Raw genomic sequence first — 26,722 nt, 5'->3', positions numbered from 1 at the left:
GTCGGGGCATTATCCCGTACACCAAGAGGTGGCGGGTCCGATTTCGGGTCAGGGCACACACCCAGGTTGTGGGTTCCATCCCCAGTCAGGGAGTGTGCAGGAGGCAATGTTTCTCTCTCACACTCTGTCTCTCTCTCCCCTCTCCCCCGTCCTTTCTCTAAAATCAATACTAGTAATTAAAAAAAACACACAAAAAAACAAAACGGGCAAGTTATGTTATGTAATTCATAATGTTTATGTAATTCACTGTTTTATTACATAAGTCAACTCTTTTATTGTACAAAATTCTTACTTAAAAGTTGATCTGTTGGCAACTGGTTCCATAATGGGAATCCAAGACTGTGTAGGATCTGTTCTCGAGGATATGGAGGCGACTTTGAGTGCACGGGAGTGCGGGCATTTTCTGACTCCCTTTAAAGTTCCGTACTTCAGCAGAACAGTCCTTGCATCACTACAACTAACAAATGCTAATATACCAGAGCTAAAGAGTTAACGGAAAACAGAACCAGCGTCTCGAGGCCAGGTGGAACTGGGGACTCACGGTTGAGATTGATGTCTCCGTAGGGCAGGGGCAGGAGTGGGGAGTGCAGGGGGTGGTGGGTGTGGCGGAGGATGGGGTTCCGCTTGTAAATCTGCTCCACCACGTCCGAGTTCAGGCAGTTCTCCTTGAAAATAAAGGGGCCATTACAGAAAGCAGGCAAATGTATGGGGAAAAACATCTGCATCTGTATTCTCCTACACATGAATATTTCTCAAAGTCTAAACCTTCCACCAAGCCCAGGAATGGTAATAGAAATCCAGCATTAAAAACTGCAAGCTGGAGGAGACCGAGAATCTGTGTATGAAAACAAACCACAACCACATGTGTTCTTGTATCATTCCTTCTCTGTTTCACTCGCATAAATTCTCTCATGTTATTTAAAAGGTTCCCGCCTAGCCAGGCGTGGCTCAGTGGTTGAGCATTGACCTGGGATCTAGGCGATCCGGGTTCGATCCCCAGTTGGGGGCATGCAGGAGGCAGCCGATCAATGACTCTCTCATCATTGATGTTTCTATCTCTCTCTCCCTCTCCCTTCCTCTCTCTGAAATCAATAAAGATATATTTAAAAAAATAAAATAAAAGGTTCCCCCTGCACTTATATATACTTAAAAAATTAATTTAAAAGTCTCTTGCTAATTATTTAGTCATCGATCATTTAGCCAAACTATGAACCTTTATCTAAAATTCATTTAAGCTTGAATTCAAAAGCATGCATTTTGCTAGTTCTTAACTTATCTTTTGTATTCTCTATACCGGAAAGCTACAGGTAGAGTGAGACTCTTTCCATGTGCCTGCCTTCTCTTTCACTCCTAAAATTTAAGAGATCTGCTCACAGAAATTCATCATCATGTATTTATGCTCCTAAAATCCTAATTGGGGATGCAAAAAAGCCAGTGACTTTTATAACTTTAAATAAACAGAAGAGTTGGAGGAGAGGCAATGAATCACTCTGTCCTGGTAATTTCATTTCCACTATGAAACTTTTTCAATAACACCAGATTAAAAGTAGGAAAAAAACTTTAATTACTTAAAAAAAAAGTGTATGAACTTAATTAGGGCAACTTGTCTAGTTTCTTAAAAAGCATGGTTTCATATTTGGAAAATTCTATTACACTTTTAATGTCTGATTTCAAATTAATTAGACAATGTAAGACTAGATAGAACTTTGAGGAGGAAGTTCAGCTGATATGTGCATTTTTTTACTCCTATCTCAAAAGAAAGCTTCAAAAAAGTATTTTTATGGCCAGAAATAAAATTATTAGTATCCAGCACCATGGGTTCCACAGAAAGCTTTGCAGAGTCTCAGAGAATAACTCACTCAGTGGAATTTAGCTTCAAACACACAGAAAACACTTAAGTTTGGCATCAAGAGGCCAACTTGAATTTGGAGGGAAATTATGTACTACTGACACATGAGACCCTTTCCCACGTTTGCAAAGGTGGAGTTTGCCTCCTGGATCCAATTGGTTAACATCCTTTGATGTACATCAGTAAGTACCTATCTCACTATCACTCTGAATCAGCTCCAGCTCTTTCCTTTGTGTAGGGGATCTGTCTGCATGGGCAACATGGAGGAACAGCAGTAAAAATCATTCCTCTGACCTGGTTCTGCACCAGGGACTGACCAGCTAGGTGAGCAATGCAACCAGAATGCCCCATGTCTGGTTCCCTTCCTGGAAAATGAATGCAGTAATCCTCGTGCACGACTGCCATTTAATTGTGTGTTCGTTCATTCAACACACACTTACTGAGCAACTCATCTTTATAACAGGACATCACAATTTAACATGGTCCATACTGGTCCAGAGACAGGCACTTTTCTGAGTTTGGGGGCCCCTGATACAGATTCCAAGTTTTCTAGACCAATCTGGGCTCTCTGTGAACCCAGCTGTGTGGTCTAGAAACTGCATATAGTTAAGAGTAGAATTACTGTGTTACTTCTAAAAGACCCCAACCCAGGGCTGAAGTCGAACCTCTGGCATAGCATGTCATCCCCAACACAATTCACACACGTCCCTACGATGGGGAACCTAACTCCAAACCACAGACCATCGTCCCTCTGCCTAGAGCCCAGCAACCAGGTCTGCCTCGGTAGCAACATCAAACACCTCCCTAAAGGTAAAATATTTTAGTGTAAGATTTTACCCAAAATCGCACATTTAGATTCCTAAAAGCAGGGATATGCAAACACAAAATTTACCAAGAGTTGGTTTTGATTACAGAATAAAAATGGAGCTTGACTGATGCTGACGTCTTGATGTTCCAATGGTGAGAGGCCGTCAGCTCCTAAGAACCACCCTGATGAGCTCGCATCCCCCTTACCTTGATGTCCTGAATCAGCTGCTGGGTGGGGGTGTCGATGGGGGCCTTGGTGTCGGTCACATTTTGAATGGCGCTGGACCACCTGGTGGCCTCGTTGAGCAGCTTGGTGTAGAGCCGATAGCAGTGCTTGCGCCCGTACACGGTGACGTTCCAGTAGCCTGTAAGACGCATCACACACGCACCAGCGTTAACCTCCGCGACCAAGGACACGGTCCTGTACCAGAGTCCCAGGAATCCAGCACCGTCAGCAGCTGTGTCATCTCCACCTAAGCCCCTTTAGTTACTAAATTCAGTAAATATTTGCTGAATTCATACATGTGCTGGCCCTGCACTGGGTACCTAGGTACCCAAAAGACAGGAGTTTACAGCTGAGAGAGGACCACAAACAAAAAATAATAAACCCAGAATTACATGTGCAAATCGTAACATTTGCTCTGGAAGAAAAACAGGCGTAAACTCAAGTCCCCTTTCAAGGCTCCGGGGCTGGAGAGAAAACTGCCCACTGCTTTCTCCTGCCTTCCTGCTTCTCCTGGTCCTTTCTCAGGCCCCCCTGAAAACCCTTGTGCTAAGTAAGCAATCTACAGGCTTAAAACAAGCTGCAATCTGGAATAGATTAAATGTATTAAATGTATTAAAAACACACAAATCTTGTTTTTAATGGAATAGCTATATTTAAAAAAGCACAAAATCAAACTAGCAACAAAAATCCAGGTAAATCTAGAGACATTTTTAATATAATACTGAGAAGGAAAAAAAAACTAAGCTTACACTCTATTTTATTTATATTACACTCATTGGCATGATTTATCTTTTCCAGGCTGCATTACGACTCTCATGGTACAATGATAAAAAAGACAAAACCCAAGCAAATAAATATAAAGCTTCCTGTGGGATGACCTTCGTCTGTTTACATGTTACTGTCCTCAGATGACTCTTCCTCCAACTCACTAAATCAAAATCTCTTTACGATCATTTACTGTGTTCTCACGGCTAACCACAGGCAGCCTCGGGAGAGAAATCAATCAGAAAGAGCTATTTTGACGAGAGAAGCGCACACTCTTGGTAGGAGCCTCCTTCCTTCCCCTGGGCAGACCCAGAGCTCCTAGGATTTGATGCCCTGCGGCCTGGTGACTTACCCGTCTCTTTGAAAACCTTCTCATCCGGAGGGACGACCGAGCAGAGGCTATTGAGGACCAGGGTGCCCAGTTTCAGGGCGTTCTTCTCCGAGCTCTTGTAGTAATCCAAGGAGTTGTGAGTGAGCACAAACCACCGCTTCTTCAGTTTCAGGGAGGACATCTTCGGGCTGTTCTTCACTTCTTTGTGCAACCACCCTGGAAAGAAAGCGGAGAGTCTAACTCAAAAACTATGAGGAGAAACACCAAATACCAGGTAATAATCTGCACAACGCTTACAAGTGGGTCATATTCCAAAGATTTGCTAGAAATGACCATGATCATCTCTCATTTCATATTTTTAGCAACTTCAAGAGTCAAATGACTTGGAAAAGCTGCTGAAAGAGGAAAGACACAGACGTCCATGCAAATGAAAACAAGGCTCGGTGAGAAAGGAAAGCATTGGTGGCAGTCACCTCTCACGATGAACTCCTGGCCCTCTACCCTGGTGTCGCCCTTGGATCTCTGCAGCAGCGTTATCCAGTGATGCATCTCCTCTGGCGTGTCCGCGTTGCAGTGCAGGACCCGGTTGGCCGTGATGATCACAAACGAATTCGGCCTGAGCGACAGGGCGGGAAGGAAGCAAAGCCTCTTAGCTCTACTGTGAGCATCACCTCTGTGTGAACCAGGACTGAGTGCCTTCCTCCGGGCTTACGGGTCACGGGGATAAAAATGACCGTGCTATTTGTATTGTACGGTAAGGATGGCAAACCTTGCTCATTTCCGCAGGATTTATTTTATGCATCATTACCCTTTACACTTGGAGCGACACATTCTGAAGGCCCTGGAAGGGAACACATTTCTTCACGCAAAACTTTCCAGATGACACCCGGTTCCGGGAAGGCTACATAAGGTGACTGTGGGGGAAAATTTTGTTTTGATGCCTCTCCAAAGTAAATTTCTTTCTGCTTCTGGGTACTGCCTTGGATAATATTTCTGTTGTCGGTAATGAAATGTCAGATGCCAATAATAGAAGAAGATCAGTAAATAGGTGTAAAGGAATATATTATACACTTGATTATGCCTGGTACAAAAAGCCACCTGGGCCCATGTTTTCAGAGCAATCTAATAAGGGCTCGTTCCCAGTTAGGGTGCCGTAATAACGGAAATTTACTTTTTCCCCCCCTCAGTGCCTTGAGCCTGTCATAGGCCTTTGCTCATACTAATTCCTCTACCTAAGTGCTTTTAAGCTAGTGAATGAATCTCTTACAAGTTCACTGTAGTTAATGCAGCAAAAGTTCAAGGGAAAGGAATGAAGATTCACAGGAGTATAGTACATAGAAAAACATAGGTGCTCCTCAGAAATAAAGATTTTTCTATAGTTGGGAGGGGAGAAAGGTAGGCAGTTGAGGAGAAAGCCTGAACAGAGATGGAAAGTTCTAAGCATGGCTCAGCACAAGCCCGGCCTGATGGAGTGAAGGGGTTGGGAGAAGGCAGACGCAGATGAGATAGGAATGTGACCATTAGAGTAAGAATCTGGGCTTTGATTGCTGACCCAACACATGTGTTTCAGGTTGCTGAGCCAGGTGTAGGAAGGTGCAGGGTGACTGCCAAAACAAAGGACCTGTGGTCCAGAAGAGCCTTCATCGGTGGGGTGATGAAGACTCCGAAACTCTAATGCTGCCTAGTAGACACTAGTTTTGTTGTCAATTTGAATACATTTCTATTCACTTTCCAAAGCTGTCCTTGAAGGTAGGAGTCAATTTAATTGTTACTCAGAGTTCACAAGCAGCAAAGAAAACTAGAGATGATAAAACAGAGGTCATGGGGACAAGGGCTTTCGGGACAATGATTTCCAAAGATGATTTGCCTTCAAAACCAAAACCAAAAGCATGCTATTTTGAAGGCACGGATAAGGTAGAAATGTCAAGGAAAATAAATGTATGCTCTCCATTAAGTTGCTAAATGTATACTTTACATAGAAATCTTTTGAATTCATAATTAAGTTTAGAAAGGGGAACTATACCTTTTGGGAATACTGTGCTAGAATACTGTTTTCCTACACAGGCATTTTCCTCCTATATGAATCCTGAGTTTGTGCCATATCCAAACAAAGAATATTTCTCTTACATGTGTTTTTTATGTTTTTAATTAACTGTCTAAATTAGGTTTCCACGGTCTCCCCCAGCACTTCAAAGAGACCCAGAGAGGAAAGCTTCCAGGTGATATAAGACAGGGTACCAAGGACGAAGACTCTGGATTGCCGAGGTGGACCCGGTGAGAACATGCAGCTTAGAGATTTTTCACAGCCCAGGAAAGAGGAAGGTGGCCCAGACGCAGAGAGAGCAGTGAGCGCAGGCAGGTAACTAAGAACTTAATTAAGAGTCACATCTGAGCTCACCTGTCGGGGCTGTCGGAGGCGCAGACGGAATCAATCAGCCCCACGTCCAAAGTGCCCTGGAACGGAGCAAGGAGTAGAGAGCTTGCGAGACACATTCAGGTACACTGAGCATTATCTTAATACCCCCAGACCCTCTAAACAGGCCAACAAAAGGCTTTTTGTATTAACTGCAGAATAACAGTTATCTAAGAAGGCTATTTGGTGAGTACAGCCAGCCTCCAGGGAGGGCAGAATCTACAGCTCACTCCTTAAAAGAACCCAACTGTCTTTTTCTTAAAACACCTTCAGTGACAAGTGTTTGAGAACTTCTTTCGACAGTACAAATGTTCTGATTTAGGCTATGATCTTATTCTGCTGAGAAACTTGGTTTGACATTAAGTTTTTCTTATGAGAAGATAAAACTTAATTTCTAAAATAGGGTTTCTATGGCTCTGTATCTGTGTCTGGGATAAAGACAGAGTACAATTCAGATTTCACTAAGTCCTTGCAAGAAAAGTGTAATGTGCTCCCACGATTTGGTGAAAATTGGGATTTTTTTGTTCTTGTTATTTTAATGATTTGAGGCAGGAGAATTGGAACCTAGAACTACTTCTAATCTTTATTCTGTTTTTCTGTATAATTTTTAACCAAAATATTCCTGTTTTTCTCTATAATTATTACAGTTACTTTGAAAACAAAGACTGTCTGGAAACTCCCAGCTCCCCACCGCCCACAGGACGTCACCCCAGCCCACCAATGCTCACGCACCACGGCATTTTGGGGGTTTGCCTGCTCGTCGTGCATCTCCCGAATCTCCTGGTCCGTGGACGCGTGGACCTGACTCAGCACGCTGAACCACTGGCTGTGGGACGGAGAGAGCAGCAGTCAGCAACGGCCAAGCCCTGGATTTACAAAACAGCAATGCCCTCGAACACAGAGGAAAACCACCTTTTCTCTGACCGACGTTGCTTTTCATTTGCCTACACGTCAGGGGTAAATGCAGGTTTCCTACTACCAGGGAGCAAAGTTAAAAGAAACAGACCAAGTACCTTAAGTACCATCTGTTGCAAGTTCAGATCATTGGGAGAGCTTCCCTCCAAGTCCCACAGACCTTTACAGACATCTAACAATAATGAGTTCCTAGAGAAACTGGCAGGAAAAATGAAACCCTCAGTTCTAACCAAAACACTTACATGAAAAATCTTTATTGAAGATATTAGTTAAACCGGGAGCATGCAAGTGCCTTCTCATTTTGAAAGGTAAACTGCAAGGTAAGAGGCCAAATGTAGGACCTTCTCAGAATGGCCACGTGAAGTCTATTTCCCCGCCTCATTCCCCGGATGGGGTTGCCAACCACCTAGAAGGATTTCTACTAATGTGAGTAAAACCACAGGAGAGCTCAAAGTAGAAAACAAGTGCTTGGAGTAGAAAATGAAAATTTATTTTGATCAGGGAACTAACTCTTCCATTTTCATTTCAAAAAAGTCTTCTCAGTTACATCAGAATCAGATAATAAAGGGAAACTTGTCAAGCAGAACAAAGGTCATGATGTAACTGGAAACTCAATACCTGCTTGAGAAAAACGATCATGAATATCCATCTGTCCGTCAACCACAAAATGTGAGTGACGCCAAATAGGAGAGACGCTAGCACATTCTCCTCCTGTAGGGGCTAATTGTACTGGAAATATCAGGGGGCTACCTTGCAAAGTACGTGACTGTCTAACCACTATGCTGTACACCTGAAAGTAAGACGAAATACTATTGAATGTAAACTGTAATTGAAAAAATAAAAGACATATATACATACTCCTACTAAGGAAGGCAGAAGAGAAAGTACTTAATACACATGGATATTTCAGTACAAAAGTAATACCTATATGTAAAGATTAGTCATGTAAGTTATTTACAGCAAAGCACTAAAATCTATCTCCTGTGATCCCTGAAGGAGAAAAAAGTGACCAAGAGCCTGATAATACTCAACATGCACAGAAGCTGAGGGAGCCTCAGGAAACTTCCCATGTACCTTTGCTTCATTAACTCAGGTTAACCCAAAGGAAGGCTGCAGTCATCGCTTTACGTGGAAGCTCAGAAATATCCCAAATTAAACACTAAAAACACACACATGCAATATGGAGGCCACAGGGATCTCACACACACACACACACCCAAACACAGAAACAAACTCTGCCGTGCTTTCAGTCTGAACAGAATAACTTGGACTCTGAGAAGAAATTTTTATAAATGCGTTCCACTGGTCAGGGAAAAAAGCCCTTGGCTAAAATATTCCAACTGTTAAATTTAGCAGGTTCATCATGGCACAAAACAGACAGGAGAGCTGCCAAATGCTGAGCCTGTAATTTAGCTGAAAAGCTGTGGGCATTCCCTGGACCACAAAAAAATCACGCGTGTTCACTAGGCGTCCCAGACAGAAGGATGGGGCTGTGATGCCGGGCTTGCTTGTTTTTCCAGTTTGTGTCATAATTTATGGACCTTGGCAGGGTTGCAGGTTGTTCCCATGGGGAGAATTATTTTCTTTGCCCTTAATGCTGTTTCCCATGGTGTTGTGTCAACTCACTAGAAGATTCTAGTGATTTCTGAGCTGAAAAGGGGAGAATATAGGCTGAAGGATGTCACCCGCCTAAACTGGACGGCATTCTCTGGCACTGCCGAGTGGACGACAGATCGCCAACATAACCCTACAGTCTCAGTAGCGGGAAGCACTTTAGAACACAGCCTACAGTACAGTAAGTCCTCTAAGCGTTAACTGTCACTTTCTCCTACCGAACTCTTCAATATCAAGACTGAACACCTTCCAAATGTCACAGCGCTCTCATTTATCTACAGCCGGTGGTTAATGCTCCTGCCTCTTCGATCCTTCAGCAAACACAAGCTGTTCCATTGCAAAGCTCAGAAGCTTGGGGGCTTTCCGCTGGGTGCAGCTGCACAGTTTACACACACTGCTGGTGACACTTTATAAGCCCGAGCAGGGGACAACAAGGGGTCTGACGGGTGGCACTGCAAGCTGGGAGTCCTGAACTGTGAGGTGTACGTGGACAGATCTGCCCAGTAAAGAATTGCCCAGGGGAAAAGCACATCCATCTCTTACAACTCACAGTCCTTCAGGCATCCTAACTAAGAAACCAGTTAAAATTTTTCAGAGCCAGTGGGGAGGCGGTGATCTGGGCGATGCCCAGGCCTGTGCAGGACTGAGGATGTAGTTACGATGAGGTCGACAGCACAGCTCCTCACCTGGCGTCTTCTGGGGATTCGGCGATCAGGTGGAAGGTCCTATCGGCCATGATGATATCGATCCCGTTCTCTTTGCTGGTGTTATCTATGATCTCTCTGTGGGGGGGAAGCGCCAAGAGCAAATCAGGAACACAGAATTCTTAACAAGTGAGAAAAGCAATTTCACCAAACTGATCACTGAGTTGGAAACTAACTGAAAAATCAGACACCTACTTCAGCCTGCTTTTTTAGAAATGAAGATCACTGTGGCCTCTAGGGGGAGCCAGATCCCTCTCTCCTGCAGAGAAAGGGGCGCTGCTGGCCTGGCCTGGGGTACAGGTTTCTTTGACTTCTCTAGGGGTAGGCCCCTCTCTTCTCACACTGGCCCTCACAAGGGTGTGATGGGGGTGTGATGACGTTATCAGGACCACGGTAAAGGATAAACGTGGTCTGGAAACTGCAGGATAAATGGGGCAGCATCTTCAAAAATAGGTAGTGAAAGAAATAAATGATGGAGGAGGAATTTACACATGAAGGGACTGGAGAGATCTGCCGACTGACTAGGAATTATAAACCGTGTTGGGATTCTGATGTGAAGAAATAAACCAACCCAGACTAACAAGAACATTATCACCTTCATTTATAAGACAACTGGGGACATTTGAACGACTTGAGTTTGGATGATAAGGAGTTAATATTATTTTTTAAATGTTACAATAATATTGTGGTTATATATTAAAAAGAGTCTTAATCTTCAAGTGCATACTAAAATATCTGCAGATGACATACGATGTAAGGGTCTTGCTTTCAAGAATACAGTTTGCAGGGGGAGCGAAACACTACGGCTGTGGTGGGTAACTGCGAAAAGTTGGGCCATAAGTACATGGATTTCAATATATTCTTCTATCTGCTCTTGCATGTGACTGAAATTTTCTATAATAAAAAATGAAATAAAAAATCTTAAACTTAATCTTAATTTAAAAAATCTTAAGGTGGTGAAACCCTAATTACTCATTGCTCTTCCTTTAGAGACTATGACAAATGGGTGACTAAGAGCTAACATTTCCCTGACTCTAAAATTTTTACAAAGCACCTGAAGAACAGGGCTTTATTTAGCAACAGAGTGAGTTGCAAAAGGAACAAACATCAATTTACGCTGTGAAACTAAAACCACAACTCACACGCTCTCTCTCAGCTTCCTGGCATTAGTGCCCCCCCATCACAGGGCAAATATAGAAGAACATCATGGTCTACAGGGCTGAGAGAAGACTGCATGTGGCAAGGAGCTGTGCCACCTATGAAATCTGCCCTTGTATAGTATGGTGACTATAGTCAATAATCCTGTATTGCATATTTGAAAGCTGCTAAGAAAGTAGATCTTAAAAGTTCTCATCACAAGAAAAAAATGCATAACTGTGTGCTGATAATAATTTTGCAATACATACAGATATCAAATCTCTGTTTTATACCTGAAACTGATACAAAGTGACATGTCAGCTATATCTCTAAAAACAAAACAGAACAAAAAAACCAAACACCTCCAGATTGGCAGTCGGCTCCCAATTTAGCAATCTGTTGGCACAGCTGGGAATGTCCAAGACTTGAAGGGGGTATGTTGACCGATTAAAAGGATGGTAAAAAAGATTCTCGGCCAACCATTCAACATTCACAGCATGATTCCTGCAAACAACCAATCACATCTCCAATGGGCTAGTTCTATGTCCAGCCGGCATCTTCCAGGCCAGAGCCCAATGTCTGAATGTAACCGCAGGGAGTGAACCGCCCACAGATGAAGCCGTTTCCCTCGTTTCCTAACCGTTCAGCCCACTGAAGTGATGACAAGGGACACACTCAACACCTACTAGTACACTGCTTCGAAGAACTCACACCAGCTGGCTTGGGAGGCATCGGCACCGAGGGCCAAGCCGCCCCCCGGCACCACCCGCTGGGCCACATCGAGGGTCGCCAACCTACTTTGCCGTCCGGACTTCCACGGTGCCCTTGAGCTTCTCCTCGCTGTCGTTCTCGAAGTACATCAGCTTGGACTGGCGCAGGACGAACCAGCGCCTCTTCCAGTTCCTCCTGGACAGCGTGGAGGAGCCGCCGCCTTTCTTGTGGAGCCAGCCTTGCTTGAGGGCCTCCTGCTTGGAGCGGAACCACAGGAAGGTCTCGTCCTTGAGGACGCACCAGCGGCGTTTCCAGGAGTTCATCAAGCCACCTGTGCCCCCGCGATGGGTAGGGAGGGGTTTAAGAAAAGTCAATCAGTGGGTGACAATACCAGCAGGTCTTAAGGCTCAGCCTGCCCTTCACTTTGCCTTGAGTGACCTGCCCTCAGACGCCCCTCAGGGCAGGATGGCGGCACTGGACAGATGTTACACTAGCTTGGCTGGATGATGCAAGAATGTTGTCCCTTCCTCACACTGAGCTGACACTCAAACCCTGCAATGGGTCAGGGCCGTGGGAGGAGAATCATTTCTGTATGTTTATCTTCAAATGCCCCAAAGGGGAAATCAGTTTAAAATGGTTTCAAAGTTTACACATTCCTTCCTTATTTGGTCAATGAAACATGACTTGTCAGTGATTTTGTAGTTTAGCAAAACACTCTAACTTAATAGGAAAATAAAACAGACTTCTTTGGATAAACACATCTTTTAAAAAATAAAAGCATCATCATCTGAAAATGGTTCACATGGATAAGGTATACGATTCAGAATATGAAACAAAGACTTCAAGCTGAATTGTGATTAAACCTAAAAAAATGAGAAGTTAGCTATAATTTATTTAGTGGGAAACTTTCTTTTGGTTGAGCAAATTAGACAAGGAGACAAGGGTATACAGATGTCGCTGTTTATAAGATAAAAAATATTTCTAATACCTTTTTAGCAGGATAATTTTATTTTAGTATTCTAGATTTTTCAAGGACACTCAACAGTGGCATCTTACCACCATCCTTCAAAAATCTGTTTCAATGTATCCACTGAAGAACATAACCTACTTCAATAATTTATTATAAAATGTGCACAAGTTATGTTTTTGGGTCAGCCAGTAATAAAAATAAGGGACATTTAAACGTGGATATTGAAAGTCAGCATAAAGAAAACACTTTTCTTTTACAGATTAGAATTTAAATGAGACCTTTTCCGATTAATTTCTTCAATGATTATAGATCTAAACCTCACAGTGGTGCAAATAAGGCCATGACAACACTGGCTTGTGTTCGGTGTGCAAAGGGCACCTGCTTCGTTGAGCAATACCAACTGCTGCCCCTTCCTGCATCTAAAGCGCTGCTCGCGCACCTAGCTGAAAAGTCTTTGTGGTCACGCCAAGCTCCAGAGCTGTTTCCTAACAAACAGCAGACTTGCCAAGGACTACCAGAAACTTTCTTTGCTTTTTGATGTACGACTTTAATCTGAGCTTTTCAAACAGGCCCAGAGGAAACGGTGATACAAAGTTATTCTTTTATCTTATCGTCTTTAAATGATAAAGGTTATTCACAGTTTCAAAGACGCAGATTACAACAGTCATCACCATAGGTTTATTCACTCTGCTGCTATTTGCTATTAGCTATTAATAGGACTTCTTCCCAGCCCTCTCTCTGCAGTTCCGGGCACTCTCTCAATAGTTCATCATTTAGAGAAGTTGATCAATGCTATTAATTTCCAACTGCAGACACCTTTAGTAGGCTAATAGGCTGGCGAAAACACATTTATGCTCATAAAATAGTATCTGGTGGTTGGATATTCTTTATCATTGGTTTCTCTGATTTTTTTTGGAGGGGGGTCATAGTTTTATTTAAGACCCTTACTAAAGATTAAATGATGCACTTACACAATAACTTTTTTAGGAGATGAATTTGCCAAAAATTCACTTGTGTACCTTCTTGAGCTTTTAATGCTTTAATGTTGAAATGGATGCTTTGAATGTATGTTTACTTTTACCTAATCTTATTTGTCAAACAACTATGTAATAAATCAATGCCACATATGATAAGTAAGAGTAATATACTGATATAGGGAATTTTAAAGCTAACTTGGGGACTAAAACTCATTTGGGGGAGGGGGAAATACATTAATAATAAAAAGCTTATATTTATTCTGAGAAGTGCATGAGAAAATCTTAAAAGCTATGGTTACATACTTATTGGATCATTAGGTCCTGATCTGTGATTACCTGTTTTCCTTTATCAAATGATCTGATGCAAGCTCCTTGACTAGACTTTCTCAATCTCTGTCATTCTAAGGCTCCTATAAAAATTTCCACCAACCAGTGACTTCAGGCAGCAATAGGCAGATCTCCCCTAAAACAAACCTTGTGTGGTTTCCATGAGCACACTGGGGATCAGAGGCTGAGAATGGCAGGACTTCGAAAAGCGAATGACTGATATTAGCAGCTAGACCAATCAAAACACATGACTATAATTCTCATCACTGGTGAAAGTGGCTGTAAACTGTCTGTCCTAACACTGCACCGAGGACAGTCACAGCAATGTTCTCCCTGGTGTTACTGTGTCACCCGTATCACACCACCATGGCATCCTCCACGCACCTAGAGAACCTAACCCGAGGTCAGGGGGTAGGTAGGGTGCTATTCCCAATCCCCTGGATCAGCCTCAGTGAAAACAAAATCTCAGCACTCCATCGCTCTACCCCACACCCACGCGCCACGGTGGCCTGTCATACCTTTCATGTACAGAAAGCTGTGGAAGTAAGGCAGCGTGACACAGCTGTACACAGAGTCCCGCCGGTAAGAAAGTTCATCGTCCGTATCGAACCTCGAGTCAAAGTCCTCTTCACTATCTTCAAACTGGACAAGAAGACAGCCAATGGTGAGCAAGAAAACCAGAGAACAGGCAACGAACATGCCCAGCATCCATCAACATTGAGAATACTAAAATGCTGGCCAGGCGTTTTAGTTGAGCAGTTGAGCATCGACCTGGGATCCAGGAGATCGAGGTTGGATTCCCGGTCGGGGCACATGCCCGGGTTGTGGGCTCGATCCCCAGTCAGGGGCATGCAGGAGGCAGCCGATCAGTGACTCTCTCATCACTGATGTTTCTGTCTCTCTCCCTCTCCCTTCCTCTCTCTGAAATCAATACAGATATATTAGAAAAACCCAAAAGAAAACAAACAAAAACAAACTAAAAAAACAACTGACAAAGAAGCAACGAAGAAGCAATTCCCTTTAAACTGCTAAGCTAAAAACATCTTCAAGTCTTAGAAAGTCAAGGCAGTATTTAATGCACAGCCAACGTGGGTGGGGGAGAACAGAAGTGACAAATAAATGCAGAAGCTGGAAAGGACGTGTTTAAGCCCTTCAAGATCCCTTACAACCAGGGCCGGCTGGAACACCCCCAGGTGTGGACCGTGAAGCTCCTGTAAGGGAAGTTCTCCGATCAGGGGGCCGCACTCCCCAGCCGGCTGCAAAGGAGCGACAGGCACGGCCAGTCTCCACTGACCACGCCGGCTTTCTTAGGCTTCGGACAAAATGCAGCTCTGGGCTTTGTGTCTAACCTACCACGGACCCATCCAAGCTCCGTTTACTAATCCGACTGCTTTTAGGACGAGGAAGGGGTTCGAGAGCATCTTTAAGAGCCTGCCTTTGAAAGCCTGGCCTGGCCTGCGAGGGCGTCTTCCACCAAGTGACGGTGCAACAGGGGCGTGGACAGGACGGCCCCCCTCTGAGTGCGGGGGCCCCCAGGGGATGGGGTACTCACCGAGGACTGCGCCCCCTCAGAGCTAAAGCGGTAGGCCCCGGAGCTGTTGTAGGTCCCCACGGAGCACCGGTAGTCTGGGGACCACTGGCTGCTGCAGGAGTTGGAGAAGGTGACGCTGCTGCCCGAGGTGATGGCGCCGTCCTCGTAGTCGTCCTGGTCGTAGTCGTAGTCGCCCTCGGGCGAGGGGAGGCCCCCGGGGTTCTGGGGCACGCAGTAGGGGGGGTCCCCGCCGGGGCAGCCCGGCTCCGCGGCGGCCAGGGGCGCGGGGCCGTGGGCGCCGGGGCTGGCGGGCACCAGCGTGTCGTTCATGTAGGGGTCCTCCTCCGACGACTCGTCGCTCGTGCGGATGCCGCTGGTGCGCTGGTCCGAGTGGCCGTGCTCGCTGGGGTTGGGCGAGTCCTTGAAGGCGTCGTCGTCGGCCTCGAAGCCCTCGTCGACCTCCTCCTCGGGGTAGGGCTGGCTGAAGTTGAAGGTGGGCTTGGCGCCGCCCTCCGCAGGGCCGCCCGCGCCCGCGCCCGCGCCCAGCGAGCGCTCGATGTCGCGCACGCACTCGTCGATCTCGTGGAAGTTGAGCGCGGCGAGGAAGTCCTGCGCCGCCCGGCACGCCTCGTCCTCCAGCCGCCGCAGCTCCTCGTCGCGCAGCTGCTGCAGCTTCTGCAGCGAGGCCTGCGTCAGCGACAGCTCCTGCCGCTCCTTCATGCGCTGCAGGTCCTCGATCTCCTTCTCCAGGCGGAGGATCTCCTCCACCTGCTTGTTTTCCTTCTGCTTCTCCAGGTCCCGGCTGAGCTCGGCCTCCCGCTGGCTCCTCCGCGCGGCGTCCAGCTCCTGCCGCTGGCGCTCGGCGGCCTCCTGGAGAGAGGAGGGGGCGCCCCGGTGAGTGACAAAGGGACAGGCAAAGGGACAGGCGCAGCGCCGCCTCCGCCGGAGGAGACGAGATGCTCTCGGCTAACCCTGGGGCCCCACCCCCTCCGCAAACTGGTATGTTCAAGCTATATCCCCCACTGAGCCTCAGTATCTGTGCTTTTATTTTTAAATATGTCTATTGATTTCAAGAGAGAGGAAAGGAGAGGGAGGGAAAGAGAGAGAGAGAGAAACGCATCAATGATGAGTCATTGATCGGCTGCCTCCTGCACACCCCCTACTGGGGATGGAACCCACAACCTGGACATGTGCCCTGACGGTAATCTAACCCCGAGCCTGGATCCTAGGTAAATGCTCCACCGCTGAGCCACCAGGGCAGGGCAAGGAGATAGAGCCTTTAAAGAGGTGATTACGTTAGAATGAAGTCGGGAGGTGGGGGCTAATCCAATCTGACTGGCATCCTTGTAAGAGGAGACTGAACACACAGGGACCCTGGGGTGCACACAGAGATGGAAGACCACGTGACAACCCAGCAAGAAGGTGGCCACCCGCAAGCTAAGGAGAGAGGCCTCAGAAGAAACCAAACCTCTGGACATCCTGATCTTAAGACTTCTAGACCCTAGAATGGTGAGAAAACCAATTTCTGTTGTTTAATCCGCCCAGGCTGTGGTGCTCTGTCATGGCAGCCTGAGCAAACTAACACAGGGGTTATGTCGGTGTAGAGAAATTACGCTGTCATGATCCACAGTAAAATCTTAGACATGCACTCATTTTCCCCCAGTTGCAGTGGGTTAGCAATTGCACCATAAACACCTCCTCTCATGTCCTTCCTACATCTCTATACTTTAGCTTTGAATCCTGAGTCAAAGTGTTTGAAGTGAGAAGGAAACGGACAGACGAGATGCCATACTGTCACTCCATTTGTCACCTGTTGGGTGCGGAGCTCAGCTTCTCTTCGTGCCTTCTCTCTTTCTCTAAAAACAGTAAAGAAAAAAGGCAGTGAAAATAAACAAACACAATGAAAAAAAATCCCAGAACCACTTGTCAGAGCAAGCTAATTCTCTCTAAAAAACTTTGCTATAGACAACTTAAAAAGCATGAAGGATGGGGCCTCTTCTGTGGCAATATATTTATTCTGTGCATAAAATAAAAACACGCACAGAACTGGCCCCTCCTCAGCGCTGCCAAGGAATTTTACATTGGAGCCACCAGAAGCTACTGTTTCCAATAGCAGGTTCGGCAGCATCCCCTGGGAACTCCTGCTGGGAGGATGGATACTGAGCCTAAAACTCAAAAGGTGTCCTGTGTCCTCCGGGCCAGAGAGGCGCTGTACCTTTCCTCTTGCTCCCGCCTCCTCTGTTCCTCTTGCTCCCGCCTCCTCTGTTCCTCTTGCTCCCGTCTCCTCTTTGCTTCCTCCTCCCGCTTCTCGGCCAGCAGCTGCCTGTAAACTCGCCGAGCCTTCTGGCCTCTGAGTTGCTTCTGGAAAACGATGGCTGCTTTTCTCAGCAGCAGAAATCGCCTCCTCAGAAGGAATGCTCTGTAATTCTTCTGTATCATCACCACGCAAGAAAGGACCTTCCTGTACTGCTTTCTGAAAACAAAAACAAAAACACAGCACAACAGAATAACTGTCGAGGTAATGAGGCTTCAAGCTCTTCCCATGTGTTTCCGTTATCGCCACAGACAAAGGAACAGGACCTCGGTCGGGAAGATGCTCTCATTATAGAGTCCGGAGTGCACAGGAGGCCCCTTTGGGCAAAACAAAACAGAAGAATAACAAAAGAATAATAACAAACGAAAGTAAAGCAAGAACCCTATCATGATCTTGGCTGAAAATAAACATAGAACCCCTAATGCCGACTTTGAGGAGTTTTGGCAGGAAGTTGGGTTGTAAACAGGACCAGAAGAGAGTTTACATATTCTCCTGTTCTTATGAAGGGGAAAAAAACCCACTCACCACAGTAGGACAGCTTTGGACTGGAAAAAATTTAGCAGTGTGGGGTTTTATGTGGCATGCTGGTCGGCAGAGATGAACAGAGCTCAAATGCACATGAAAAGAAGCTGCCTTATTTGGCAAACACTGAAGGGTGGGCCTCTGTGGACCTAATGAGACACCAATGTCAGCAGCCAAAATACCCAAGTCAACAGCCAGGTTGCCTCTGGCTTCAGTACTCAAGGAAGATGAACCTGGGAAGCAAAGTATCTCAGTACAGTCCCCTGATAACACTGCTCTAACTGAGACACTGGGAGCCCCCTTTCCTACTTTCTGCCTAGGTCAAGCTAACTAGGCATCTGGCATCGCCAGTTAGGAGCATTGACCTAGGACTCTCCTTAGCCTGATCCTAACCCTCCATCCAGGTCTACTTTAAGGAAAAGCAATCGACCAGCCTCCCCCACCTGATGGATTATACTGGGGAAGGCCACATGAAGCTTAATGCCTTCTCCCCTCCGATCCTTCTTACCGTGCCAAGTAGCCCATGACGTGGGCCCGGATCACCATGGCCGCCCGGGTAACTTCCTCCTCCCGCAGCTTCTCCAGTTTCTGCTCCAAGGATTCTCGAAGGAAGACCTGCCCAGGAGGGACCAACATGTCAGAACCAAAGATCGTGACTGGTAGAAAGAAGGAATCTCTGAGTCACAGATATTTTACGGGATTAGGCCTTTTTTCCCCTCTCCTTAAGTTTGCCCTAAATACACATAGCCATGCTTTCCAGCCCAGTGCTTCTCCACTCCCTGTGGGAAAGGGCCGTTGTTTTTATTTTTTTCACAGAGGAATAAATTAACACATAACATTATGTTAGTTTCAGGTGTACATCATGATTCAGTATTTCTACTGTCAAGGAGGGAAAACTTTCCTCCCTACCCTTCTTATTTCTTTTGGCTGATCTAACAATAAACTGACTCAAAACAGATTAACAGGACAAAAACAAATATAATTACGTCCATATGGAGGTATCACAGAAAGGGGCCCCGAAGTGACCAGAGCAGGCTGCTTAGATGCCGGTGTTAGACAGAGAAACAATTACTCCTTAAGATTAGACAAAACAAAGGGGTTTGTGTTTGGGGCAGCGAACTAATGAATTAACAAAGTTTCTTCAAGTGGCTTTCTCAGCCTTAACTCCCCCTCTCTGGCGATAAGGATACCACTGTCCTCCTCCTGCAGGGAGGACACTTTCACACGGGAGATTCACGCCCTGCTCTCGGGGGGCAGTGGGGGAGGAATCAGAGTGCCTCTTTTTGTATGGCTGTTTCTCAAGTAGCTTTGATTTAAAATAATCAATGTGCCACTGTGGTATGCTTTGCGGTGGCCTGTCCTCAGCCACCATGGTATACATTACAAAATGATCACAGTAAGTCTAGATAACATGCGTCACCATACACAGGTACAAATACTCTTTCTTGTGACGAGAACTTTGTGCAATATAGTAGCATTGACTAGTCACCATGCTGTGCATCACATCCCCATCACTTATAACTGCAAGTTTATACCTTTTGACCCCTTCACCCACTTTGCCCACCCCCACCTGTGGCAACCACCAATCTGTTCTCTGTATGTATGAGCTTGGGTTTGGTTTGGTTCTTTAACCAACCCTTTGGTTTAGATCCCATAGTATTTGTCTCTCTTTGCGTGGCTTATTTCACTTAGCACAATACCTTCAAGTTTCATTCAAGTTGCTGCAAATGACAAGACTTTATTCTTTCTTACGGCTGGATAATGTTTCAGCGTGTGCGCATATGTGTGTGTGCATGTGTGTGTGCGAGAAACAATTTCTTAATCCATTCATTGACTGGTGGACACTTAGGTTATTTCCCTACCTTGGCTATTGTGCATATATTTTTTTGAGTTAGTTAGTGCTTTTGTTTTCTTTAGATAATACCCAGAAGTGGAACTGCTGGATTATATGGTAGTTTGTTTGAGGGACCTTCATACTGACTTCCATAGTAGCTGCAGCAATTTACATTCCCAGTAACAGTGCACAAAGGTTCCCTTTCTCCACATCCTTGCCGACATTTGTTATCTCTTATCTTTTTGATAACAGCCATTCTGACTGGTGTAAGGTGGTACCTCATTGTGGGGTGGTTTTTTGGTAGTTTTTTTTACATTTATCTGATGATTAGTGATGTTGAGCATCTCTTTTCATAATCTGTTAGCCATCTATCTATACATCTTCTTCAGAAAAATGTCTATTCAGATCTTCTGCCCATTTTTAAATGAGATTTTTTTTTTTGCTACTGAGTTGTATGAGTTCTTTATATTAATTTGGAAATTAACCCCTGCCCGGCCGGGCGTGGCTCAGCAGTTAAGCGTCGACCTAGGATCCAGGCGATCAGGGTTCGATTCCCGGTCAGGGCACATGCCCGGGTTCCGGGCTGCAGCCGACCAATGACTCTCTCATCATTGATGTTTCTAGCTCTCTCTCTCCCTCTCCTTTCCTCTCTCTGAAATCAATAAAGATATATTTAAAAAAAAGAAAAGAAATTAACCCCTTATTAGATATGTGATTTGCAAATATTTTCTCCCATTCCACAGGTTGCCTTTTCATTTGAATGGTTTCCTTTGCCGTGCAGCTTTTTGGTTTGATGTAATTCCATTTGTTTAATTTTGCTCTTGTTGCCTACCATTTTTTTAAACTTTTGATCTGTCATAGACTAAGATATTTGTAAAATATAGTAAAAATTTTTTACTAGAAAGAAAAAAAGGATATATAAAAAGTCTCATTTTACGGTTATTATTATTAGATTCATCAGCCATAAAAGGACTGTGATATTGTTATAAAAGTTTATGAATACTCATCATGGGCCAGGACAATTAGTTCATGGACTAGCACCAGTCCTAAAATAAGTGTAAATAACAAGAAATACAAAGATACTCCCCCTGCATTAAGAAATAGAGAGAGAGAGGAGAGGGAGAGGGAGAGAGGGGGAGGGGAAGGAGGGAGGGAAGGGGAGGGAAAGCTAAGAAATTTGCAAAATGTTCTTTGTTATCACATGCCCTCTTCATGCCCATCTTGGCTTCAAAAACTTTAATGCACATAAAAAAGTTGACATTAAGAATGTGAGTCTGAAAACTGATTTTGAAATCATAATTGAACCAGGTGAGCTACGCACCAGTTCTGCCCTCACGAGAATACCAGAATTGGGACTAAGTAGATTACAGCTAATTGCTGGCCTGCTTCTGGGAATGGGCTCCTTAATTCTATGCTTGTCAAATAAGAGAAGTGTATCTGATAACTGGCACTTTGTACCACAATTCCTAACTTTTGAAAAAATGTTTTTTGAAAAAAATAACCCCTCAATCAAAATAGCTTTTAATTATGCAACTTCAGATTTAATGCATGAATAAGTTCTGAATTATTCCCTAAAAACCTAGTGCCAAATATTACTATGCTTTCCTATGTTACCATGTGGGCATTTTGGTTGAGGGAGGGAGCTGAATGACACCCTCTCTCACTCATGATTTTTAAATTTATGCTGTGATTCATCCTGGTCTGTCATGATGCATTATGTTCTGTTGATGGCACATTTTCCCTAGACTCTGCTCTGCCTCCTCCAAGACGTTTGGGCAAAAAAAAGGAAATAAAGAGTCCTACCACCTGTGACCCACAGCCTTACCTACTCCTACCCTGGGTTCCCAAGCATGTATAAAACTGCCACAATAATTCTCCTACATAGTTTTCCCTATAATCTTCTTCCTATAATTGCAGAAATTACCAGAAAATCTAGAGGTTCATCAGAGGTTCAAGGCTTTAAATGCAAAGACCTCCTGGAGGCAATACTTACTGAAACACACACTAATGTATAATCAAGTCGAACGCTGGTCGGTTAATGTCAAAGCTATTTAGTGCACACAACTCAAATACTCTGTTTACATTTACTTCCTAATGGGTCTGTGAACTGGTAAGTTTCCTTCCTACTTCTCCTTCCAACTTTTTACCAATTATAATTTAAGTCTTCTTTAAAGATTTCCCCTTTTTGACTACTTCCCCGATCATCTCAATCCATGGTGAGCTCTCTCCTGGAAAACTGTGTTCTTATTCTGTAAAGAGATTATAATGTAGGGTTTTTCAGTTGTATCTGGATGTCTTATCCCTCAGCAACAAAGTACACCGAGGGCAATGCCCATGCCTTTATGTCTCTATCCCCTGTGCTACGACTGCTCCCAAGTCTTGCTTGGGCCTGGTTTCCATAATGAAAGTTGTAAGTGAAGGTGGACTGAATTCTCAGAGCTCAGAAGAGACTGTCACTGGCTAAGTCATAATGATCTTGGATGTTACTCCGCTGTAGAAAGCAGTGAGACGGAAAGAAGATACCAGTTTATAGAAAGCCCTTCTTGAGTTGAGTAAACGTACAGCACCCTTGTTCAATGATTGAGCTCCTACTATGTGCAGTGTGTAGAACAAACAAATAACTCAACATTCTCCATTGGGGGACTGCAGAGAAGTCAACAGGCATTGACAAGATATTACAACAGGGCCAAAAATAGGGTGATGTGAGATGACATAGGAGGGCCTTAACCCAGTTTTGGGGTAAACTTTTGGGATGGGGTGCACTGAAGAATGTCTAAAAGGATTCCTGTCCAAGTCTACATCTAAGTCCATACCTGAAGGATGAGTTGGGCTGAATTAGGAGGGGAAAGAAGAATTCCAGGTACAGAGACCCATAAACCTGTAAGGACACATCGCAAGGTGACACCCGATGAGATATACCCATTTACTCTGACCAGCGTGCGCAGAACTTGTGAGTTCCCTCTAGCCCACGGAACATGGCAAAGGTGATGGGATGTCACTTCTGTGACTACATCACGTTAAGACTCCATCTTAGGAAACTGGAGCGAGAGATTCTCCTGCTGGCCTTGCAGAAGTGAGCTGCCATGCTGTGGGAGGGTGAGGGAGGGGGTCATGTGTTAAAGACCTGGGCGGGGGGGGGGGGGGTGTCTAGGAGCAGACGGCAGCCCCAGGTGGCACCCAGTAAGCCAACAGAGTCCCTGAAAACTCAAGGACTTCCATTTGGAAGACAAAAGATTATGCCAGGCACGATCCCGACAGTACCGTTTCCAATGTTAAAAAACAAGTGGTCAGCAGGACCACAGAACACTGAAGCCTGTGGCATCGCCCTGACATGGCCCAGGCGCTGGCGGGGCTGTTCTGTCCCTGTGACTTTACCTTCGTCTTCCCCAGCTGCCACTCGCTGTGGCAGGAGTCGTAGAGCTGCAGCAAGGCCATGCACTTCCCCCGGTCGTCCTCAGGTACAGCCACGTTCCGCATCAGCACTTTATACCTGCAACGCAGAGGGGCAGCGTCACCTTCTATTCTCTTCCCACTCCCTTTGAAAAAGAAGTGGATTTATTCAGCTCCGTCTTGCCTTTTGTAAAAATCCTGAAAGGGTCTTCGGACAGCATACCCAGCCTTGCGGATCCTCACCGTCTCCAGCATCCCCGAGTACCGCAGCTGGTTTAGCACCACCGCCTGGTCAAACTGGTCTGGCATCTGAAACATGCGGAAGGTGAGAAGATAAAGTTAACAAGGCCACCCACCACTGTTGCGCGCACACACACACACACACACACACACTGAACCCACACTAAAAAAAACTCAGAAGGTGAACCCCACACCCAGGCACCCATCACCTAGCTCCAATAACCAGCACCCCTGTCAGTTCTGCCCCATCCAGCAGCCCAGTTACTCCTGCCCTTGGATTTCTTTTGGAGCAAGTCCCAGATATCACACCACCTCATCATCTGTAAATGTATCATCATCATAATTTTTAATATAACTATACTACCATTATCATCTCTTAAAAGATACCAATAATTCCTTGATATTAATATCTGTTTCAATTTCTGACTGTTTTACAAACATCATAAATATACCACCATATTTAAATCTATGTTTTCCGAAGAACCTAAAGTGCCATACTTTATTTACTTTTTAGACTTCAATTTCAAGGCATTTAAAGACTTTTTTTTTAGCTAAAAAGTACCAGCAGGGGGAGGGGATGAAGGTGGAAAAAAAGGGCAAAAATGAAGGAGAATTTTAATTTTCTCTATTTCTAGTCAAACACCACATTTATGGAGCGCTTCATACCATGATCACTAAATAAATTAATCCCTGAACATGCAAATTAAAAACAGAGGAAATCAAACCAAGACTTAACATTCTGAAATGTACTCCCTTATCCACTCAATTGCCAAACAAACTGGGATTGCTCACAGGACAATAAGTCTTTCAGAGTAAAGCCCAAAAGTAGGCCACTTCCCATTCACAGCTTTGTGGGCAGTGACTTGTTTTTTAATTCAAATACCCATTCCCTTTCATTAACTGGAATTTTGTTATCCTACACAACTGCGTAAAAAATGGCTGAAAAAATAGTGCCATGGGCTATAAGTACACTGTCTAAAAGTGCAAAATATGGAAAGTGGCTCAAATTTGTGAGCCATAAAAACATAGTTGGTCATTAACACAAAATTAGGCTGAAAGCCATGTTATTCTGTACACTTTCCAAACTAGCATAAAATAAACTTCAAGAATGCTTTGCAAGTCTCCCCTACAGCTTTTGATAGAATAGCTGCCCTCCCATCATCTCCAGCAGGCTGACTTATATTTAATCTCTTCTGCAAACACTGGTCAAATTGTCTGTACTCAGCAGTATTCTACCCGAGGATAGCCAATAAATTAGGGCAAACATCCCAAGAATTGTGGCTCACAGGTTTTTAGTCTTGATTATTTCAAATATCCTTAGAAAAGTAGGAAAAACATAAAAGCAGGAAAACAAAATTACCCTTGGTTGCTGTTCTACCTTAATATTTGGATTAACAAATGGAGAGAGGCAGTTGTACTGACGGTATTTGGTTAAAATGCTTTTTATATTTATTTCGGAATATAATCTGACTAGCATAGAGCTAATACAAAACAAACACCGAATAAAGCATCAGATTTAGTCAACTTCGTTAAATTCACAACCAGAGAAACCTCCTAATTTAATATGTAATCATTTGACACTTTTTAAATAAAAATTCCCTCTCAAGCTTTCAGCATGCCTGACCCATCTTTGCCTTGCCTCTTTACATTTTCCAATCTCTATTTAACAAAGTCCGTCCAATTGCTTACTCCGGCACTAGTTATTAAAACATTCTAAAACAGATTGCTAAAAGGGATGCCCCATCCAGAAAGTTCAGCCCCACTCACCATCTTCCAGCCTCTCCGAGGAACATTCCACTTTCAGTTTGGCTCTGGGGCCAAAATTCATATGGAAAACAACTGCCACACTGACCTTTTCGCCACAGCTAAAGACACTGAACAATAATGAACACCATTCCTGTGCTTTAAAAAGTGCTCGGTTGCCATGACAACCCCTGCCATTCTCGGCCTAATTAGTGTGGTGTGGTTGTAGGATTTCATATGGCCCAGGGAGGGGTCGGGGGCAGGGAGGGAGGGAGCCACCGGCAGTGGCCGCTCTTTCCAGGCGCCCACTGCGATTGTGTTTCTGCCCCTTCCCAGAAACTTAACCAGGGGCAGGGGGATCTATGGGCAGATTGTCGCCAGGGGCAACCCACGCTGCCATCATGAAGGGGGTAAACCTGTATTTCCACTGGTGGTTCTCTCCGGAGTTCCCACTTCCTTTCCTGGTGAATTTAGTGCTCAGAGATGACACAGCTGGAGACTGGACAAGCCACAAACTTAAAGGCATGCTGCCCTTTAAAACTTCGCGGGTGCACTGGTCTTCGCTGGTAACTCGCTCCCCAGAACTGGAGTTCACCCCGCAAAGACTGCCCGCCGTGTGCTAACAGTGGAGTTCTGACGGTGACAATTAGGGTGAATTTTGGAAGTAACAGCCATAAACCAGGGCAATTATAGTCCCAGGAGTCTGGTCTTAATCCACTTACGGAATCACTAAATTAATAAACACCTCTGCATGCAAGGCTCTGGGACTCATGCTCCGGGGAATTAAAAACCAGGTGGGGGCTAGATTTTTTTTTTTCTTTAATCAACATCCCCCACCAACTCGGAACATTTGTTGTAACTGATAAACCTACACTGACACTGTTATCGCCCAAACTCCATAGTTTACGTTACACTCTAGGTTTTGGTGACTGTATAATGACATAAAGCCACCATGAGTGCCATTCAGAGTAGTTTCACTGCCCTAAAACCCTCTAAGCGCTGCCTGTTCGTCTCTACAGCCCCCCAACTCCTACTAACCTCTAATCTTTTCACTGTCTCCATAGTTTGTTTGTAATCTTCACCCAAGGATATGTTTATTGATTTTAGAGTGAGCGGAAGAGAGAAAAGGAGGGAGGGAGGGAAAGAATCATCGATGTGAGAGAAACATCGACGGGTTGCCTCCCGTATGCTCCCCAACCCTGGACTGAACCTGCAACCCAAGTATGTGCCCTGACCGGGGATCAAATCCACAACATTTTTGGTGTACTGGACGACACTCCAAACCACTGAGCCACCTGGCTGGGACTCCATAGTTTTTTGTTTTGACAATTTTTTTTTAACAGTAGTTTTAGGTTCACAGCAAAATTGAGAGGAAGGTGCAGATCCCCACAACCCCCTGCCT

At 44.9% G+C, this 26,722-nt stretch overlaps 1 protein-coding gene across 1 annotated transcript in view; it reads right to left on the bottom strand.

Moving 5' to 3' along the window:
- The window catches only part of MYO10 (myosin X), a 179,996-nt gene that overhangs the window by 7,665 nt on the left and 145,609 nt on the right, over positions 1-26,722 (bottom strand). The window contains exons 20-34 of the mRNA XM_087815337.1: positions 23,522-23,646; positions 23,323-23,437; positions 18,622-18,728; positions 17,493-17,750; positions 17,088-17,133; positions 15,299-16,147; positions 14,265-14,388; positions 11,560-11,803; positions 9,607-9,702; positions 7,124-7,217; positions 6,377-6,432; positions 4,452-4,594; positions 4,000-4,194; positions 2,864-3,021; positions 542-665 (exon numbers count right to left, since the gene is read on the bottom strand). Coding sequence (XP_087671463.1) covers positions 542-665; positions 2,864-3,021; positions 4,000-4,194; positions 4,452-4,594; positions 6,377-6,432; positions 7,124-7,217; positions 9,607-9,702; positions 11,560-11,803; positions 14,265-14,388; positions 15,299-16,147; positions 17,088-17,133; positions 17,493-17,750; positions 18,622-18,728; positions 23,323-23,437; positions 23,522-23,646 — 2,734 coding nt within the window. The remainder of the gene's footprint in view (positions 1-541; positions 666-2,863; positions 3,022-3,999; positions 4,195-4,451; positions 4,595-6,376; positions 6,433-7,123; positions 7,218-9,606; positions 9,703-11,559; positions 11,804-14,264; positions 14,389-15,298; positions 16,148-17,087; positions 17,134-17,492; positions 17,751-18,621; positions 18,729-23,322; positions 23,438-23,521; positions 23,647-26,722) is intronic.

Source organism: Miniopterus natalensis, chromosome 3, assembly GCF_054644295.1.
Source record: "Miniopterus natalensis isolate mMinNat1 chromosome 3, mMinNat1.hap1, whole genome shotgun sequence".
Lineage (NCBI taxonomy): Eukaryota > Metazoa > Chordata > Mammalia > Chiroptera > Miniopteridae > Miniopterus > Miniopterus natalensis.
This window is presented reverse-complemented; position numbering and strand designations above follow the sequence as displayed.